Below are 19,557 nucleotides of genomic sequence, written 5' to 3'. Positions count from 1 at the left end.
CCTTGACAGTACACTATGCTCTAAAAAGTGTCAGTAGGGAAATTGTTTCAAAAGACAAGATACAGAGATAAGGTGCCAGGGGTGAGCTTCTCACCCAAAACAATACATTAATCACTGTTTGCTTGGAGTCCTCTCTGACTACATGTTTAGACTTCAAATCTTGACAGCTTTTCGAAAGCAGCCATAACAGATGATGAGGTGGTCATGCAGGAACATGGGGGTTAGCAAATTTCCCAGGTCCTTAGCACAAATGCCACACTGCAAAACATACTCAACATTAACATAATGAAGTGACAAGAGCATGTCAATCAATATACATAACCACAAAGCATGGACACAAACCTTTAGGCAATCAGGGTGGCAGAGGACCAGAGGGTCACTGAGTGTGATCTTTGTATTTCCATCAATTATCTTGTCACAGTATGAACAAACAGCTTTGCCATCCCTAACGCAGACCAACAGTAATAAAAAAAAGATTAACTTGTTAATTTTGCTGTGTAAACTTTGGGTCTATACTATAAAAACATACTGTATTGTGCTGCTACTGGCATTAAATGATTACTTTTCTTAAGTATCATAATGTTTAAAATTCTAAGTTGTGATGTCTTTAAAGTGCAACATTACCTGGTCTGTTTCAGAGTGTGAGTGGATCGTAGCACATCCCTGGGCCTTTGAAACTTGTCATTGCTACAAAAAACAGTCATCAGCAAACATCCATCCATTATCTATACCGTTTATTCCTGTATTGGGTCACTGGAGCCAAGCCCAGGTGACACTGGGCAAGAGGTGGGGTTCACCCTGGACAGGTCACAGGGCTGACATGTAAAACATTTAGAGTCACCAATCAACCTAAGCTGCATGTCTTTGGACTGTGGGAGGGAGCCAGAGTACCCAGAGAAAACCCACGCAGGCACAGGGAGAACATGCAAACTCCACACAGAAAGGCAAACAATATGATACCTTTCATAGTGCATGTGAATATTATATGAAAAACAGGAAATGACATATTGGTCTGGTTTATAAGAGTTTACTCACCTATTCCAATTATCATACTGCTTCCATTTTGACTCCTCTGAGTGGGATTGTTTTGGATCTTCCACAGATTTAGGAACCGCTGTAACTGTGGGTGATTCCACATCCAATGCATCAGTCAGTTCAATGGCTTGGCCAGGTAACTTATCTCGATCAGCTCCAGCTTCTGAGGAATTCTTGACTCTCAACTCCATCATACGATCTGCTGCATTTTTGGGTTTTGGTGCAACACTTGGCTTGACTACATTGTTATTGATAGGTTGGATCTTTTCAGCTCTGGTCTTTGGACGTGGGTCTGCTGGGGCTGCAGATATGTTTTTAGACTCTCGAGATCTGACAGCACTTTCAGCAGCAGACCGAATAGGTGATTTGGGTACTGTAGCAGGGTACACATTGTGTTGTAAAGTAGTCTTTCTTTTTGGTGTTACAGTAATTATAACAGGGGTCTTAGGTGATGACTCCACCACAACCTTAGCTACAGCTTTAACAGTTTCCTCTTTAGCCTGTGCAGGTTGTGCTGTTGATACTACACCTGCATCCTCCAAATGTGTTGTATTTACTGGTTTTGTATTGGTGGATGGTTTTGCTTGCGGTTTTGGTTTGGCTGTAAAAGCAGAGACACCAGAAGGATCTTTACTGTTGCGTGTACCAGTCACAGCAGAGGTATTTGCAACCTTGGTCTCACTGTGTTTCACACGTGACTGGTCAGCTAATGAAACATATTCTCTCTTGTTTTCCGCTGTTGTCTTAGCAACTGATTTTTTTGGTTGTGCCTCACCATTTCCATTTAGTTCTCTTGTGGATGCTTGGGGCCTGTAATAGACAGTCAGACAGACAGACAAAAATCCCTCAGCATCTTTAAAAGTCATACTCGTAGCTACATTTAGGAGAGAGATGCTCTCATATACTAAATTTGTATCATCTCTGGTCTCCACTGTTGATCCCTTGGGCAGATCATATTGTTAGGGAGGAATAACTTCACTTTTTGCCTGATCAGCTGAATCACTAAAACAAAAACAGAAACTTGCAAAATATAGTGTATCTGGCATTAGTATACATGGTTTGGTTTATATGTTCACCCTTAAATGAGATTAAAAATGCAAACCTTAAATCAACAGTATTTGAAATATTACAGTTTTTAATTAAGATTCTGCACATACATGCCCTTCAGATGGAGTAAAGTGTGTGTTCTGGAGATGAGGGTTACAAGGAAAATCTTCTGATCTACAGGGTAATAATAAAAACACCTTGAAAAAATGCTTGGTATTTACCGCAGACATCCTACCAGACAACAAAGCTGCAACAAATTTAATTTAACTAATTAATTCCTCACTACTAATTTAAAATTCTTAAAATTCTTATACTTTAGTGATGTATCTCAATCCTGATTTTCCTTTTCAATATATGTGAAACCTGTGTATAACCTGCACAAAAACATACAGTTTATTTTAAAAAGTCTGATCTGCAGAGAGGCTGAGCACAAGCAGATATACATAGGCCTATAGGATAGCAAATGCTCCAGTTCCTTTCTAAATGCACACATTTTTTATTTTACTTTATTTTATTTTTGCCTTATGAAACACAATGAGAGCCTATTGGACTGAAATTCCCTGTGTGTTTAAACATAGGTGGCCAATAAAGCTGATTGTGATTCTGATCCGATGGTGTTAATAAGATAGCTTTTATCTCTAAAATTAAAAAATGCAGCTATTTTGGAATTATGTGTATAATATACTGCTCAAAAAAATAAAAGGAACACAAAAATAAGACATTCAACTATTTGTGTTCCCTTTATTTTTTTGAGCAGTATATATTGTATAACATGACTTAGCGGCAGTAGTTTTTTAATATTTTGTTGTATTTTTATTTCTGTTGTTATATACATACTTACTGTATATACAGTGTATGATAAATATCCGTAGAGCTGAAGCCTTATTTTGTAACAGGAACCTTTATACTTTTATTTTGAAGACAACTTCACCCAACATCCGGTTTTGTTCCGTTGTCTTCAGGCTTGAGAAGCATCAGGTTCATGCTAGGCATGGAAAAGCATGATCCGTCTGACATAAGTGTGATCGCGTAATTTCGATTTCGCGTATTCCATAGAAATGTCGCGACTGTAGAATGAATACTGTCACTTGATTCGTGTTTAAGTGTAATTTTGTGTCTAAACCACAAGGCTTCAGAAGTTTACAAAGACGTTACGGAGCGCGGTGTCACCACCAACACAGGAGGAGTTGTCTCCTGTGGTTGTATTCTGTCTGCTAATAAAACTTAGTACGACGACTGCCCAGCACCAGTAAGTGCCAAGGTATTTTAACAGATTCCTGTGAATAAGGACAGCTTTGTGACAAAGTACACCTAACTACAGTAGCCTTTTTAGTAGCTACATTAGCGGGTAAAGTTAGCTTCCGATTGGCGAGTAAGGGATTTGGAGCAAGATAGTTATTTTTCTGTTTTCAAGTATGGAATATATGTGTTATTGATGTAAAACTAATTAAACTTGTCCAGGTGTGCCAGTGTTTGATGTACAGTTGGTTAATGTGTTCTGGGCGCACTAAAAGTAACATACTGACTGGCTTTCTACCTTCATAAGTAGGTTGGATATATAAACTTATAGTTTTTAGTGTCTTAATGTTTGTTTGACAACTTTGTGGCGATAAAGAATCAGTAATGTTACCATTACGCTTTATTTAACTTCACCTTTAGTACATCAGCTTTGTGCATCCATTTCTGCAGTAAAAATGGATGCTGTCACATTAGTAGGCCACAACAGATGAGACAATCAATGTGAGATAGTGACATAGTAGCTGGGCAAGACATTAAAAAGGCTAGAAAGGGCTGGGAGCTGTCAGTGCCTTATGGCTGGCAAGGGGAAGTGTGAAATTTATTATTTTAATTAAGTGATGTCAAAATGGGTTATTGGCTATATCTGGTTTTGTCTTTGTAATAATGAATCACTGCTATCATTTTGGTTTAATGCCGGCATTTCCTGTGCCATAGAAACAAATGCCATCCAGAAATCATCTTGATAAAATTGGGAGGAGGAAGAAGAAGAAATGGACAGAGGAGGCCATGGAACGTGCGCTGGTCGAGGTGAAGTCTGGGAGATGCACCGTGAGACAGGCTGCCAAGGACTTTGGGGTTCCTAAATCTTCACTGGGGGATAGAGTCAGTGGGCGGGTGACGCCAGGGAGTCGCAGCGGGCCAGCTCAGCTTATAACCGCTGCTGATGAGGAGCTGTTAGTGGAGTTTTCCTTATACATGTCCAAGCATGGATTCCCACTTACTAAACAGCAGCTGGTGTCCTTTGCCTCATCCATTTATAAGCGGCAGCACCGTAGGGTGGCATTTTCCAAACTGGGCCAGACCTGGTGGCTGAATTTCCGGAAACGGCAGGAGAAGAACATTAGCATTCAGCCAGCAGACAGTGTTGTCCGTGGGAGGACAGTATGTGTGAGGAAGGAAGCAGTGGATCACTTTTTTCATTTACTGAACAATGTCATGGACACTCATGGGCTCAGAGACAAGCCTCACCACATCTTCAACTGTAATGAGACAGGCTTTCAGCTGGGTAGGAAAAGGGTGAATCTCCCAAAATCTGCCAGCCTGGGCTATAAGGCAGCACCAGGCTCAAGAGACCACATCTCCATCCTGGCTTGCTTTAGCGCCACTGGTAATGACATTCCACCTTATATTATTTACTCAAAGGCCTATCCAGGGGGAGTATGTTACAAGACACAAGGGCCGCCAAATGCCCTCTATGGATGGTCAGACTCGGGATGTATCAACTCTGACCTCTTTAAGAAGTGGTTCCTCAAACATTTTCTTGTACATGTGGGTAAAGAGCGTCCACTGCTGCTGATTTTTGATGGCCACAAGTCGCCTGTGAACCTCGAGGTGGTGGAGGCAGCTCGTAATGAGGACGTCATCCTCCTGTGCCTTCCATCTCATTGCTCTCACATCCTGCAGCCGCTCGACACAGGTCTCTTTGTGCTCCTGAAGCAGCGTTTTGCAGCACTCATAGGTGACGGTTGTGCCACTGATACTCATTTTGCAGTAAGCAAAAAGGAGTTCTCAGGTGTATTTAAAGAGACATATCAGGTAGCGAAGGAAGAGGAGGGTGTTCAGATTGTCAGGGAAGGCTTTAGAAAATGTGGCATCTACCCACTGAACCACTTTGCCATCAGTGATGGTAATTTAATGCCATCGCACAACATGGGCCCAGTGGCTGGACCCACCTTGTCCACAGCAGCACAGGTGTTGCACACTGTCGGAGACCTAACAGGTGCTGAACCAACCTCGTAATTCATTACTACTCATGCCTGTCATCAGCACTTTTGAGTGATTGACTCCATCATTCAACAAGATCTGAATGAACACAGACTAGTTCTGTCATTTGAAATACTGAATGGTTTTCCACTCTCTTTCTTGAGTATCGTGCACCACCTCCCCCAGGCTCCCTGCGGAGCGCTCTGTTTGCCAGGCCACAAAGAACAAAGGGCTGTGTTAGTTTTAATCACTTGTCAATATTGTGCTGAGATTTAGTGACTGAGTAATATTTGAATGTTGCACAACAGTGTATTCCCATTCTGTGGGGGGTCCAAGATAAATCTAGAAGTGTCAAAGAATTTCAAATATGGGCTTTGTTTTTCTGAGTATTCTCTGATTGTTGCTTGTCCTTGTTGAAGTATTGGATGCTTTCTCTTCTTCTGGCATCAAAATCCCTCACATTAAACTCAAGGAGAAGGAAAAAATGCGGTTTGGTTGAATTGCTCATGTCCGCATAAAGAGCTGACGTAACACAAGAATGTTCAGGTTTTGTTCCAGAAGTGAGAGAGCATTCAAAATCCTGTTTTCATTTCATAATAACTAAAAATCCTGCCTTGGAACAGTTTTTCTGAACAGTATGTGTTGTGGCTTGCTTTGTGTATTAGATAAGTACAGTAGGGTTTATTTTTTAAACAATCTATTATTGTTGTTTATTCAGTACTTTAAACTTTTAGTAGCCTTTCCCACCATTTCCCATAAGCCCTAGATGTTTGTGGGCTGAACGTCACAGAAGAGGTGAGTCCATGAGTGAGCTGAGGTCACGGTTAGTTCAGACGTCAGCAGTACAGAGAGGTCCTGGTAAGTTTTTGGACAACAGAGAAGCTAAGACACTTCAAGACTGACTTTAGAAGAGGGTGTTGGTGAGTTTTATGGATGAAATGAACTTGTGAAGCTATTAAGTACCTGTACTGTTGCACTGATAGTTTTTTCTGATGGAAGTGTAGTTTTTTTTTTCCTCTCTATGCTCACAACTTTAAGTTGCAGTGAAATGTAAACCCCAGGAACGTGCTTCCTTTTGTTACAAAGACATGAAAGAATGAGAGATCGCACTGAGTCACCGGAGCTAGTGGAACAGAGGCTAGCCGGGACCTGATGGCAGGACTTTGACTCTGTCTTAAGGCCTGTGACAAGGTGTCAGAAGTAAATGTCACAACCCAAACCGGTTGAAAACTACCGCTCTACAACAACTGTCATTTTTCTTTTATGAGATCGGCGCCATGCCAGCTGGTTAACGTAGCTTCCATCAAGCAGTATGAACAGACATAGTGCTGTGCTTGATTTCAGTCACAGTGGATCCTTGACAGTCAGCTGGTTCGCCTTAATGTTCTCAACATGCTTACAAAGATACAAGGACAGATCAGATCCTTACAGAAGACATACAAACTAGATCGCTTCATAAAACTTAGCGCTCCTTTGTGTTGTTCAAGCCTGCTGTGAAACAAACTACAAAAGGCTTTTCTTTTTTTTAAATGCTGACAGAAAGGAAACAATAACATCTGAAACTGCTAATTCAGTTTAGTTGTGAATCTTTTTTTACTTTGAGTAATCTGAATGAGATTAGAAAATGATGAATGTACCATACTCTTTCAAATATTTAGGAACTACTGAGGAAATTGAGCCCTTGTATTAATTTTGGGAGGAGTGTCTTATTCATTATAATATTCAAATATGTCATGTTTTCTATTTTCTCAGTAGAACGGTACAGTATGACCTCAGGTAGGAAATTCAGAATAAAGGTATTTTTTGAAATACTTTGCAGCAGAAATGTCTTTATACTCTTAATAATTTACTAAAGGGGGCTGTAGTTGTGTGTGTTAAAGTCAGGTGATGCAACAGCAGCGCAATAGGTGCAACTGGCAACAATAGCCATGCAGGAAACACTACTCCTCTATGTCTTAATAATTATAATTACTGTGTAAAAGTCAATGAATGTTTCAGAACACTTTTACAGTGTATTTAAACTAAGTAACTGTGAATACGACTTATTCATTTATAAGTACTATTTTACAGGGACTGTGATTATGTGTGCTCAGCAGTGAGATAGATTTAACACCATTGTTATGATCACTAAAAGGTAGGGCTGGTAAAATATTTGTACAACTCAGACTGGGGATTTATATTGTAATAATTTTCATTAGAAAGCTTTTGGCATTAAATGGCAAATATCCAGGTGTTAAAGCAGTCCCTGTGTGCCTTGAAGGGAAGTATGCTGGTAAGGTTTTTATTCAGATGAATGCCTCGGTAACCAGAAGCGTAGGTCAGCCTGCAGTGTGCTGTAGATCTTTATGGATGCAGCAGAGCTCAATTAATGCCTGTGTTAATATTACAGATGGTGATTTGCGCCTGAAGCCTGAAACATTTTAAATTATTCACTGACAGTCAAAGGACACGGTCAGTTTCTCTTATCCAAATGCAGTCCCAGCAACACGTTTTTAAAAATTTCTTTACTGCATTTGTCCATCCAAAAAATTTTGTTTTTGCACTGCTTACTCTTGGTCCAGTGGATTGTGAAGAAAGAGAGTAGTGGTGTTAAAGAAGCTTAGTAATTTGTTTCTTAACACTAAGATATAAGCATTTACACTCACCAGCCACTTTATTAGGTACACCTGTACAATGGATTCACTTCAATGCAACATCTGTGTTTATGAAGCTCTAAATGTAGTTTTGGTGAAATTGTCATAAATGTATACATAATATATTTATTATAGCGGTCATAGTTAAAAGTGGTTTTGTACTGCACTACATTATATTCGGAGGTGTGTCTATATTTTTGTCTCCCCCCCCCACACACACACAGAAAGGCTCACATCTGAATATTAACACTGTGGTACTCACTCAGTCCACTTTGCTGTGGAGAGGAAGTATGACTTCTGCCTGACTGGAACGGATGTGGCCTCCACAGCACACCCCATCCTGCAAGACAAATGAAACTACTGTAAATGTGCAGTATGTTTGTTGCACTTTTTGTCTCAAATGAAGTGCTTGTCATGTAGGACAAGACAAAACTACCGTAAAGAGGATCCCACAGCTTGTGTACAGGAGGAGTGTTGCCTTGCTACACCATAACATAGTAGTAAGGTTGAGGTAAACAAAATGGCTTCATATACCGTGCTTTGTCTGGGTTTTCCTCTTCCTGTTTAGATTTGTGGATCCAGTAGCCATCATTCTTCAGAGCAGCCCGCACCCTGGTGTTTTGTAAAACCTGGTCTCTGTCCAAATCTACAATGCACACACATTTTAGGTGAGGATTTTCTTGGATACCAAGAATATTTGCATGACATTTAATCTTATAAAGGGATGAAACATGGATTCAAGTGTGAACTTACATTTTGACATGATGCTGATATTTTCTGAGATGTTGAACCTGGTGAAATTATTTAAAAATTAAAAAGTTAACATTTGCTGTAGGTTTGTTTCTTGAACTTCCACACAAACTAATCCCTGTGTACAGACCTGTGACATTTTGTATCTGCTTACTTTGTATTTTTCTCCCTGCATATTATCAGATATCAGACCTGTTTAATGTCCCAGCATCTCACACACAACCTGTTAAACTGCATTCTGCATGAAAACACCTCCATCAGAATGTTAAATGTGAGGTTAGAATATTTATTGTTTTCCATTAGCCATTCTGGACAACTATTTACTGTTCAGTCTGAATTTTTAGAGCACTGAAAGTTAAAATGGCATATTTTGTAAATCATTTAAATGGATGTGTTTCCTAATATAAACCCTGTGCAAAAATGCCATCGTGACAGAATTAATAGGTAACGTTCTTCTGCACAGATTCACCATCACAGTGAATGTTAACCCAGCCAATGTTTACAATCATCCTGTGCTTCTCGTCTGTACTGTCTTTGAGCTCCTGTTAACATTTTTCACCTGCAGTTTCTTATGATGAATCTTTCTAGAGATGTCCCAGCACCAGTTACCCAGCTAAGATTTATTATGCATAGAAAATGAAAACAGTTCTGACTTTGTAATGAGCTCTTACCCTGCATAGTCAGCGAACATGAAATCAGAATGAGGTCTCACCTGTCAGCTGTACTTGTTAGTGTTGTCCGAGCGGAGTGGTGTCGAGCCTCCTCTGGTGTGTCGTACTGCATAGACGGGGAGGTAGAGAGACTTTACCCTGGGTCTCCACCTCCTGTTATTGAAGTGTCACACCTGGATGCTGCTATGCAGGTGTGATGAAGTGTGTGGGTAGGTTGCTTTCCGTGACATTCATGAAGTGGGTAGACAGTTTTGTGTTTCTGTAAGTGTGAAATGACTCATTCAAGAGCTATCTTCCAGAAAAATGTTCACAATTACAGAAGAAAAAAAAACTAATTTATGCATTTTTCTTCACACTTTTCTAATGTGTGTGACAACCGTACACTATTTAAACCAACCCTACAATTTAGCACTAAGAAGTGAAGGTTTTTCCACTGATGATGACCTTGTACACTACACTACACTCTCTACACTATAAATGTTGTTAGAAATGAAAAATTATAGCTAACTAGAAGAAGAAAATTCACAAGAAACCATTAATGTTGCGTCATTTTTTTTTTCAAACTAAAATATTCTTTCACAACAATGCTGTTCCAGTTGGGGAGATGATAGGAATCAAAAGAAACCTGATCTTAATCTCCCTGGAATTTAATCTTATGCCTTATCAGAACCTTTTAATGTCATTCACAACAGAATGCCTCCAAGTGATGTGAAACTCAAACAGGCACACACACAATAGAAATGTAACCTTGATCTTTTTTTATGTAGTCTTTTTACATGTCACAGTTTGGTCTGTGGATCTCGGACTGTCTATATTCTCCTCACTTCCTTTGTATCAGGATGGTGGCAGAAACCTTAGAAGCAGATCTCTCAAACCCTAGATAGATTAAACCACAATCTCTGCTTGTGACAACTTGAGATAAATCAGAAAACATTTTGTATAATTCAGGTGAACTTTGGTGATTGAAACCAAAGATCAAACAGGGCAGGAGTAACAAGCACAGCACAACTAGCTCACCTACAAATGCACAGGTGTGGTCACTATATAGCTGATAGAAAATTATTTTCACACTGTAAATACACATATACATTGGGTTTTATTCTCATGTGGATCTTTTGCACTTGACAAAGTAAAATTAGACATTTTAGCCGTCAAAACTGTATGGAATCCAGATGAACTTCTTCTGTTGGTTTGCCTTCTTGAACCTCAGCCAACATTTTCAGTAAAAATTCTTTGTAATCATATGCAGTAACATGGTATCTGAACAAGACAGCCGTTGTTAAAGTGATATACCACATACAATAAATACAGAACTGCCAGTGTAATACCACAAAGAAATATGAAGGTACATTTTAACTGTAATCAATTAAAAAGAGAACATTTTAAAAATACCTTAACTTACATCTTAATACTAATATTAAGAATTTTGCCAGATTCTAACTAATCTATTGTGGCTACACAGCAAAACAATAAATACTGCATGTGCTTTGTTTTGATTAACTTTAAACCTTTGGAATTTTTCTTTAGTGTATTTTGCTATGATTTATATATCATATCATCACAAGTCTCAAGTCAAATTTGGGGACAATAAGGTTTAAATTCAACATTACTAACAGGTTTACTTTTTATGGTCATTTGAAAACTGGTCTCTCCTTCTCACTGAACAATGCATAATCATGTTAATGCATCATGTTAATAATGATATTTCTGTTTTCTCTACTGAATTGTTAGCGATTCTCTGGGCTTTATACTGGATAGAGGATGTAAGACCAGATAAAATCCTTATTTCTTCTGACTCAGCTGCAGCTTTACTGTCTTTAATTGGATGGAGGCTTAGATCTCGACCAGATATTTTATTGGGATTTTAATTACTTTGTTTAGAGTTGGAAAGTCAGGTTGTGAAGTCCGATTATGCTGGGTTACTGGGCATACAGGGGTCAGGGGCAATAAAATTGTGGACAGTATTGCAAAGTCATCTTTAAGGAATGAAGAAATAGATATTAAATGTCCTTATGGGAAGGTTGAATACAAAAGTAGAATCAAAGAAGGTATTGAGAGGGAGTGGTAGAATCAATGGGAAAAGGAAGTTAGAAGGAGACACTATTTTAGTTTTCAGCCCACTATTAGGAAAACCATTTATTCTTATGGAAATGACAGGGATTTATTTAAGTTCACTAGACTGAGGCTGAGGCACTGTGTGTTAAACAAATGACTGTAGATAGCAGGGAAATATCCAAATGGATTATGTCAGTGTGGTAATTCCAAGACAGTTCCACGTGTTTTGATAATCTGTAGGAAGGAGAGAAGTAAATTATTTTAAAATTTATCTGATTTAGGGATCTCTTGCTTTTTCTTGCTACATTGCTTGGTCAACCTGAGTACCACCAATTGATTGCAAGGGCTGTTATTCAATTAAAAAACAAAAAAGAGCATATACTCAAGGTTATAAATGAATGTTAGACTAAAGACTGTGGGGGGCAGTAATATGCCGAGTTGCCCTACACTGCCTTGGATTACAGAAGAAGAAGAAGAAGAAGAAGAAGAAGAAGAAGAAGAAGCAGCTGTGACGTTTCTTGTTGTGTCTTCCTTTTTGTCGTGTGGTGGTTGCTTTGTAAGTGGTATTGCTCTAAAATTAATTTATCAGATGGCCATAATTGTAATTTTATCTTTTGTTCGATAAATATAGTGTTCTGAATTCATTTGTGCTGACTTTCTACAGTATACCGGCGGTTAGAGAAGCGAAGCAGCATTGTTTTTTCCCCCCAACAGCGTTGTTGAGCCCGGTCAACCTGCTAGCAACTTGTTAGCTCTAACATGAATAGCTAGCTGGCTAGCTTGTTTTATTAACTAACATAGCTAATTTGTTTAACCATAGAGGTTATGTGTCTCCCAAAGAACTTACAGCAGTAACTCGAGTGTTAAACACTTACTTAAATAATTTGTTGCTTAGTTTGACTGTTATTTAGTGCTTAATGACTGGACACAGTTTATGCATCAGCCGGAGAATTGGTGATTTAAAACGTGCCAATTTATCTCAAGGGCACTCGTAATTGTAGATGTCGTAACACTACAATCAAAACATTTGTAAATTATAAGAGATATTCCCCTACCATCGTATGGATGTTTTCAGCAGCAGAGCCTGTTGCGTTTCTTGCACGTTAATTTCAGATATAGAGGTGAGAAGAGTTAGAGGTGGACTTGATACTCGTGGCTATTTTCACTACTGGTTAATCTGCTGATTTTTTTCCAGTTAATTTTTTTCTGTAAAATAACAGCAAATAGTAAAAATGCCTGTTATAAGTTCCCAGTGACAACAGACCATCACAATTTGCCACAGACCAGTGACAGCTTTCCATTATCTTGTTTAGTCTGATGAATAGCCCAAATCTAAATCTGTTCAGTTTCTTCTCAGCTGAGACAAAAACATAAATACATTTTTTTTTTAAATTAAATCCTCATATTTGAGAATCTAGAAGCATCAGATTTTGGTTAAAAAAAAATGCTTGAGACTGTTTATCAAAATAGTGTCTGATTATCTGTGTTGCAGCCCCACTTACATCAGGAGCTGCCTGCTTCTAACTTTCCCATCATCCTTGTGGAACAGTGTTCTCGGGTCTAGGTGTGTACTGTTTCAAACATTACTTGGTTTTCAGTTTTTGTATTCTTTCATGTGCCACAGTAGTGCCATCCAAGATGACAACAGCTGCAAGACCAACATTTGAGCCGGCAAGAGGAGGGAGAGGTAAAGGAGAAGGTGATTTGAGTGCCCTGTCCAAACAGTACTCCAGTCGAGATCTTCCGGGTCACACCAAGATCAAATACAGGTCAGTAGATCAGTTTTTGGGTGTAGTCAGTGTGCTGCAGGGTGCACTACTGGCTGGTTAGCCATTACTGAGGTACAGTCAGTAAGATACATTCTGAACTTTGTCAACTCTATTTTCTATCTGCTCCCCCTGAAGGTGGCTATATACTGGAATAATTTGTAATCCCTTTTTTTTCCTCCAAATGTTCTCCCAACCACAGGCAACCTACCCAAGATGCTCCTGAGGAAGTGCGTGCCCGTGACTTCCGCAGGGAGCTGGAGGAGAGGGAGCGAGTAGTTGTACGTGACAAAACCAGAGAGAGGGCACCAAGAGGTTGGTCTTTGTTCAAGTATTAGACCTAATGTTTACAAATGACTTTTTTTTACATTTCTGACCAAAAGTATACAACCACTTAAAATACTGCGCTGATCCTAATTTTCCAGAGCACACCACATCATCGTCATCTTCGTCATCATCTTCAAAAAGACCCAGGCTGGATCAGATTCCAGCAGCCAACCTTGATGCTGATGACCCTCTCACTGATGTAAGTGCTTGCACTGCAGGCTTTGGCTGACACTTGGTGATTAACCCTCATTGAGCTCCCTCACCAATAATGCTTGGTTATTTTTTATAGGATGATGAGGATGAGGACTCTGAGGAGGACAGTGATGATGATGATGACACAGCAGCTCTTCTGGCAGAACTGGAGAAGATCAAAAAGGAGCGGGCTGAAGAGCAAGAACGCAAAGTAAAGTATCTCTTCAGTCTGATGTGTATGTTCCTGCTGTTTGACAAGACCCGGGATGAACGCACAATCAGCGAATTAAGACATGGGTTACATTTGAGAGGAGCCAAATGCTACTTCTATTTGTTTAGTGAATGTGTTTTTTCATCTTAGGAGCGGGAGCGAAAGGCAGAGGAAGAGAGGATTCGCATGGAGAACATCTTGAGTGGAAATCCACTGATTAATTTGGCAGGCCAGCAGCAACAGATTAACCAGAGTCAGACTACATTCAGGGTCAAGAGAAGGTATCTGATGCACACATAAACACGTGCATAATATGAGTGTTTTGTTTGTCTAAAAAAATTGCCTTCAGTTACCACTGGTCCTCATCAGTTAATTTGTTCATATCTTTCTAGGTGGGATGATGATGTTGTGTTCAAAAACTGCGCCAAAGGTGTGGACGAGGCACGGAAGGAGAAGCGCTTTATTAATGACACACTACGCTCTGAGTTCCACAAGAAATTTATGGAAAAATATGTCAAATAAAGGACTTTTTGTGTTCATTTTATTTTATTTTTTTTAAATCTGATTTCTTTGGTCTCCATTTTCCAGTTGCTCTGTCTATTGGTAAATGGCATTCAAATGCATTTGTATCTGTATAGTCAACAGATAAAATGCTACATGTATATATAAAGTTGGCAAGTTAATCCTTTGATTTAAATTGTTAAACATGATTAAGCAAGTGGTTTTTTTGTTTTACAATTTCAATAAATGTGTTTAAAGTGATTTGTAGCAATTTCTCTGAAAAAGATGGATAGTCATAATGCATAATTACCTGTCGAGATATACTGTGTATATATGTGTGTGTGTGTGTGTGTGCAGGTGAAGTCAGAGGTTTCCATCCACCTTAGCCAAATACATTTAAACTCAGCTTTTCACAACTCATTTAATCTCATAAACATTCAATGTCTTAGGCCAGATCACTACTTTATTTTAAGAATGTGAAATGTCAGAATAATAATAGAAAAAATATTTATTTCAGCTTTTATTTCTTTCATCACATTCCCAGTGGGTCACAGGTTTACATACACTCAGTATTTGGTAGCTTTGCCTTTAGATTGTTTAACTTGGGTAAAACGTTTGGGGATGCCTTCCACAAGCTTCTTACAATATGTTGCTGTAATTTTTGCCCATTCCAACTGACAGAAGTGGTGGAACTGAGTCAGGTTTGGAGGCCTCTTTGCTCACACACTCTTTGTCACTTCTGCTCACAAATGTTCAATTTGACTGAGATCAGGCCTTTGTGACAGTCACTCTGATACTGCGACTTTGTTGTCCTTAAGCCATTTTGCCATAACTTTGGAAGTCTACTTGGGGTTGTTGTCCATTTGCGATCAAGCTTTAACTTCCTGGTTGATGTCTTGAGATGCTGCTTCCATATATCCACAGAATCGTCCTTCCTCATGTTGTCATCTATTTTGTGGAGTGCCTCAGTCCCTCCTGCAGCAAAGCACCACCACAACATGATGCTGCCAGCCCCATGCTTCGCAGTTGGGATGGTGTTCATCAGCTCCTCCTTTTTCCTCCAGACATAACGATGGTCATCATGGCCAAGTAGTTCAAGTTTTGTTTCTTCAGACCAGAGGACATTTTTCCAAAATGTACGATCTTTGTCCCGATCTGCAGCTGTAAACTGCAGTCTGCCTTTTTTATGACGGTCTTGGAGCAGTGAGCAGCCTTTCAGGCTGTGCCGACATAGGTGTTGTTTTACTGTGGACACAGATACTTTGGTACCTGTTTCCTCCAGTGTCTTCACAAGGTCCTTTGTTGTTGTTGTTGTTCTGGGATTGATTTGTGCTTTTTGGACAAAAGTGCATTCATCACTAGGAGACAGAACACATCTCCTTCCTGAGTGGTATGATGGTTGGTTGATGATGGTTGATTCAACAGTATGTTAAGCATTATTATTATTTTTTTTTTTATGATCCAGAACAGAGTGAACCATTTCAGCACATCATTTTCAGGAATCTGGTGTGTTTCCCCACACAGTTGAATTTAAATCTAAAGAGCAGCTTCTCTGTTCATATTCCTTTACCCATACGCAGTACAGACAGTACAGATGATAACCTTATGCGGTAATATAATATTTATATGTAAATTCCAACATGACTATGATTTATAACTCAATAAAATTATATTTCTATGATTAAAAGTTTTGAGATGTTCAAACCTTTTCAATGCTTACATTTGGATGCACAATCAGTGCAGAATGAAGTTACATTAAAATATACTGCAGTGAGTGTGGTATATTTTCAGTTTTCCAGGAACAAGTAGATAAACAGTGTGACATTCTTTGGTTTGTTAAGCACACTGTGGTTTACCCTTAAATTACTGGTAACCAGTAACAGCAGTTACACAACAACAGCAAAATACCAAAACATAAGAGAGCAGTGAAGGCACCATGGGAGCAGTGGACACTGGAAACTAGGAAACAGCCGGCAGGTGGCGCCATCTCCAACAATAGCCTCTTTGTGGCCAAGAGGATTTGGGAGGCTGCTGGGAAAAAATGGCAGCTTCCTTTTGTTTGTGGGGATTTACCGAAAGGGCTTCTAAAGCCGTTCTTTACTAAATACACGAATTTTCCATCGCAAACTCGGGGTTCACGCTACCAGTTATCCTGGTTAGAGGAAACATGGAGAAGAGCGGGAGCATCGACAGCCTGGGCTCGAAGCGCTCCTCTTCCCGACAGCCAAGTGTTGATTCATTGTCCAGGTAGCTAAACTCACCAAAAACACATCGAACCTTTCAGCTATCTGAAAGGTTCCTAAGTTATAGAATGTTATTTATTTAGGCTAAAAATGACGTGTCTAATCCTGGTACACTGTGTGTAGCCTTCAGAAGTGAGTGTTAAAACCACAAACCGCTGAGGTAATCCGGTTAACCACCTGACATGAGACGAGCTCCAGAGCATCGTTAACGGTCCATGTCATTGTCAGTTGTTATCCATTAGTTATGCGTTTGAACTGTGATGTGAATAAACGAAGTTACCAGAGCCCAGAATAATGGTATATTTTGTTCATTCAGCCTGACCAACTGCTAAAAACACTGAAAGAGCTCCTTGGGTTAACAGGGTTGATCTGGAAGTTACTGGTTTTCATTCATCTGTGGAACATAGGAAAACAGAGTAAAGGTGCTCATCACAGCATAACTTCAAGTTGCTTGGTTTGTCTGAGCATCAGGCAACAACTCAGATATTCCTTTTGCAGTATTGTAAAGCACAACCTACAGATGCTCAAATCTGAGAAGCTGCAACAAGAGAGTGCTTGGCATTGCATTATTAGTTCATTGTCACTATTGGTAATTGGTCATTTTCTACAAACTAACTGATAAATTATTGTTTCACCACTAATATATGAAGTCATATTACATATGGTTAATTCAGTTTGACCACTGAGAAAGTAAAAGAAATGTATTGTTGGACTTGTGAGGCTGCAACAAAAAAGTTGTTGGTATTTTTCAGTTATTGAAATTTGGATGATGACATTTTTGTTAGTTGACTGAGTATTTAATCAAATAATGGTTTCACAGTGTCAGTGAAAAAACTGAATAATATGAGTAAGAAGATGAGAAGTGGCTGTGATATTTTCTTTTATCATTTGTCACCTCATCTCTCAACAGTACATCCACCTCTCGGTCTGACCGCTCTGCCCAGGCCAAGCCACCCTCTGTGATGTCCTCTGACTCTGCAGAATTTTCCCCAGAGCTCCGGGTTAGTAATATTTATGTAATTCATGGAGTTTGTGCGGCTTCATTAACACAACAAATGATAATGACTGAAGCTTGACCTTTCTGCACCCTTCAGGTCAAGCCCAAAAACTCTGCCAAGGTATTTCATTTCATGAATTACATAGAGACGGGTGACAAATGAAAGGAAAGCTCTAAATAACTGAGTGATCTCTTGCAGGATGAGAGTGTCCCCAAGAGTGTCCCCATCCATAGGGCACAAGGGTCACTGAATGATTTGATGAGGATGAAAACAATGTGAGTCGCATGCTGTGGCTTTGCAGTCACTAGATCTCAAACCAGTTGAACTATGGGACATTTTGGACCGATGTGTAAGACAGCATCTCTCCACCACCATCATCAAAACACCAAATGAGGGAACATCTTTAGGAAGAATGATGTTCATCTCTCCAGTAGAGTCAATGCTAAGCTGCAATGAAGCTGTTCTGGTGACACATGGTGACCCAGCACCATAATAAGACTCTTTTATGTTGGGTTTTTGTTTCATTTGTCTCTCCTTTCTGATTTATACCTTGACAAATTTTATGGGGACCAGGTCAAGACACTGCCCTCGATTCAGGTCTAAGTTTCTAATATTTTCAGCAGGTGCTTAGAGAATCAGACAAAGAGGAGCCACAGTTACTTCCAAACGAAACAGTGCAGGACATGGGTATGTTTGCTCTTGGCTGCAATCACAACTCAAATCAAAATATCTTGCATGCATTAAAGGCAAAGTAGCTTTTTCCACATTAAAACAATTTGTAAAATATTTATTACACTTGACTGAACTAAAGGGTTTGTTGCATTTTTTGCTTTATTCTATAGCCCAAGATGTCACCTACTTTTGTCCTTTCATTGGAGCACTGAGGGGAACAGTGATGGTTACCAACTACAGACTTTTCTTCAAATGTATGGACAGGGTATGCTGCATGATTTTTTTCCAAGTTCTGGGAATATTTTCGCAAATCTATTTGGTTTTTTTAATGTTTATTTGGTTTCTAGGAGCCGACATTTGTGCTGGATCTGCCCCTTGGGGTGGTGAGTCGTGTGGAAAAGATTGGAACTGCATCAAGCCGTCTGGATGTGTCCTATGGGATAGTCTGCAAGGTGATTAAGCTGTGGAAATGGTCTGGAAAAGCTGTGCTGATTTTATATGGTGATTCAGATATGTACAGGTTACAGATGCATGGTAGCAAATTAGATGATAGTTACATAGGGCACAATCTGAGCCACAGAGATGAACCTCTCATCTTTGCTATATACAGGTGCATCTCAATAAATTAGAATATTGTGGAAAAGTCCATTTATTTCAGTGATTCAACTCAAATAGTGAAACTCATGTATTATATAAATTCAGTACACACAGACTGAAGTAGTTTAAGCCGTTGGGTCTTGTAATTGTGATGATTTTGGCCCACATTTAACAAAAACCCACCAAATCACTATCTCAATAAATTAGAATACCTCATAAGACCTATAAAAAACATTTTTAGTGAATTGCTGGCCATCGGGAAAGTATGTTGATTTAATATATATGTACTCAATACTTGGTAGGGGCTCCTTTTGCTTTAATTACTGCCTCAATTTGGCGTGGCATGGAGGTGATCAGTCTGTGGCACTGCTGAGGTGGTATGGAAGCCCAGGTTTCTTTGACAGTGGCCTTCAGCACATCTACATTATTTTGTTTCTCATTTCTCATTTTCCGCTTGACAATACCCCATAGATTCTCTATGGGGTTCAGGTCTGGTGAGTTTGCCGGCCAGTCAAGCACACCAGAATATTCCTCCAGACTCTAGGACCTTGGTCTCCAAATGAAATACAAAACTTGCTCTCATCTGAAAAGAGGACTTTGGACCACTGGGCAACAGTCCAGTTCTTCTTCTCCTTAG

General features: G+C 39.4%; 4 protein-coding genes across 8 annotated transcripts in view; 3 read left to right on the top strand and 1 right to left on the bottom strand.

Moving 5' to 3' along the window:
• Nucleotides 1–7: 7 nt before the first annotated feature.
• LOC109959492 (sciellin-like) lies at nucleotides 8–8,710 on the bottom strand. Its single transcript, XM_020598912.1, has 7 exons — nucleotides 8,691–8,710; nucleotides 8,472–8,583; nucleotides 8,200–8,277; nucleotides 1,036–1,845; nucleotides 625–687; nucleotides 343–445; nucleotides 8–258 (listed from the first exon to the last, which is right to left on the bottom strand). Exons 1-7 carry the CDS (start codon nucleotides 8,698–8,700, stop codon nucleotides 154–156), a joined length of 1,281 nt encoding a protein of 426 aa, XP_020454568.1. The 5' UTR covers nucleotides 8,701–8,710; the 3' UTR covers nucleotides 8–153.
• On the top strand, nucleotides 3,011–7,973 carry LOC109959491 (uncharacterized). Of its 2 annotated transcripts, none has more exons than XM_020598911.1 (2): nucleotides 3,011–3,343; nucleotides 4,036–7,973. In XM_020598911.1, exon 2 carries the CDS (start codon nucleotides 4,042–4,044, stop codon nucleotides 5,338–5,340), a length of 1,299 nt encoding a protein of 432 aa, XP_020454567.1. In that variant the 5' UTR covers nucleotides 3,011–3,343; nucleotides 4,036–4,041; the 3' UTR covers nucleotides 5,341–7,973. The 2 variants fall into 2 exon arrangements, with proteins under 2 accessions (XP_020454567.1, XP_020454566.1); XM_020598910.1 differs by having other exon boundaries at nucleotides 3,012–3,331.
• Nucleotides 8,711–11,861: 3,151 nt separating the features above from the next.
• On the top strand, nucleotides 11,862–14,453 carry cwc15 (CWC15 spliceosome associated protein homolog). Of its 2 annotated transcripts, none has more exons than XM_020598947.1 (7): nucleotides 11,862–11,969; nucleotides 13,041–13,182; nucleotides 13,382–13,494; nucleotides 13,605–13,705; nucleotides 13,796–13,909; nucleotides 14,060–14,190; nucleotides 14,302–14,453. In XM_020598947.1, the coding sequence occupies exons 2-7, from the start codon at nucleotides 13,052–13,054 to the stop codon at nucleotides 14,429–14,431; spliced, it is 720 nt and encodes a 239-aa protein (XP_020454603.1). In that variant the 5' UTR covers nucleotides 11,862–11,969; nucleotides 13,041–13,051; the 3' UTR covers nucleotides 14,432–14,453. The 2 variants fall into 2 exon arrangements, with proteins under 2 accessions (XP_020454603.1, XP_020454602.1); XM_020598946.1 differs by having other exon boundaries at nucleotides 11,863–11,969; nucleotides 13,038–13,182.
• A 1,915-nt stretch (nucleotides 14,454–16,368) lies between these two features.
• Nucleotides 16,369–19,557, top strand: part of mtmr2 (myotubularin related protein 2) — a 7,982-nt gene continuing 4,793 nt past the window's right edge. Inside the window, exons 1-6 of one of the 3 annotated variants that reach the window (XM_020598887.1) lie at nucleotides 16,369–16,657; nucleotides 17,564–17,654; nucleotides 17,748–17,771; nucleotides 18,275–18,338; nucleotides 18,494–18,588; nucleotides 18,671–18,775. In XM_020598887.1, coding sequence (XP_020454543.1) covers nucleotides 16,578–16,657; nucleotides 17,564–17,654; nucleotides 17,748–17,771; nucleotides 18,275–18,338; nucleotides 18,494–18,588; nucleotides 18,671–18,775 — 459 coding nt within the window. In that variant the 5' untranslated portion in view covers nucleotides 16,369–16,577. Of the gene's footprint in view, nucleotides 16,658–17,563; nucleotides 17,655–17,747; nucleotides 17,772–18,271; nucleotides 18,339–18,493; nucleotides 18,589–18,670; nucleotides 18,776–19,557 lie in introns of all 3 variants that reach the window. The other 2 variants (XM_020598886.1, XM_020598889.1) reach the window with 2 other exon arrangements.

The sequence above is a fragment of the Monopterus albus genome, unplaced genomic scaffold, assembly GCF_001952655.1.
Source record: "Monopterus albus unplaced genomic scaffold, M_albus_1.0 scaffold39.1, whole genome shotgun sequence".
Lineage (NCBI taxonomy): Eukaryota > Metazoa > Chordata > Actinopteri > Synbranchiformes > Synbranchidae > Monopterus > Monopterus albus.
Note: the sequence above shows the minus strand (reverse complement) of the source record. Positions and strands in the feature narration are given on the sequence as shown.

What these genes read in the sequence shown, in the direction of transcription:
- LOC109959491 (XM_020598911.1), top strand. Translation starts at nt 4,042, where the DNA reads ATGCCATCCAGAAATCATCTTGATAAAATTGGGAGGAGGAAGAAGAAG.
- LOC109959492 (XM_020598912.1), bottom strand. An exon ending in CAGTATGATAATTGGAATAG is followed by an intron (nt 688 to 1,035) that starts GTGAGTAAACTC and finishes TGTTTTTTGTAG; the next exon opens with CAATGACAAGTTTCAAAGGC. An exon ending in CACACTCTGAAACAGACCAG is followed by an intron (nt 446 to 624) that starts GTAATGTTGCAC and finishes GGTCTGCGTTAG; the next exon opens with GGATGGCAAAGCTGTTTGTT.
- cwc15 (XM_020598947.1), top strand. Translation starts at nt 13,052, where the DNA reads ATGACAACAGCTGCAAGACCAACATTTGAGCCGGCAAGAGGAGGGAGA. An exon ending in CACACCAAGATCAAATACAG is followed by an intron (nt 13,183 to 13,381) that starts GTCAGTAGATCA and finishes TCCCAACCACAG; the next exon opens with GCAACCTACCCAAGATGCTC. An exon ending in CAGAGAGAGGGCACCAAGAG is followed by an intron (nt 13,495 to 13,604) that starts GTTGGTCTTTGT and finishes CTAATTTTCCAG; the next exon opens with AGCACACCACATCATCGTCA.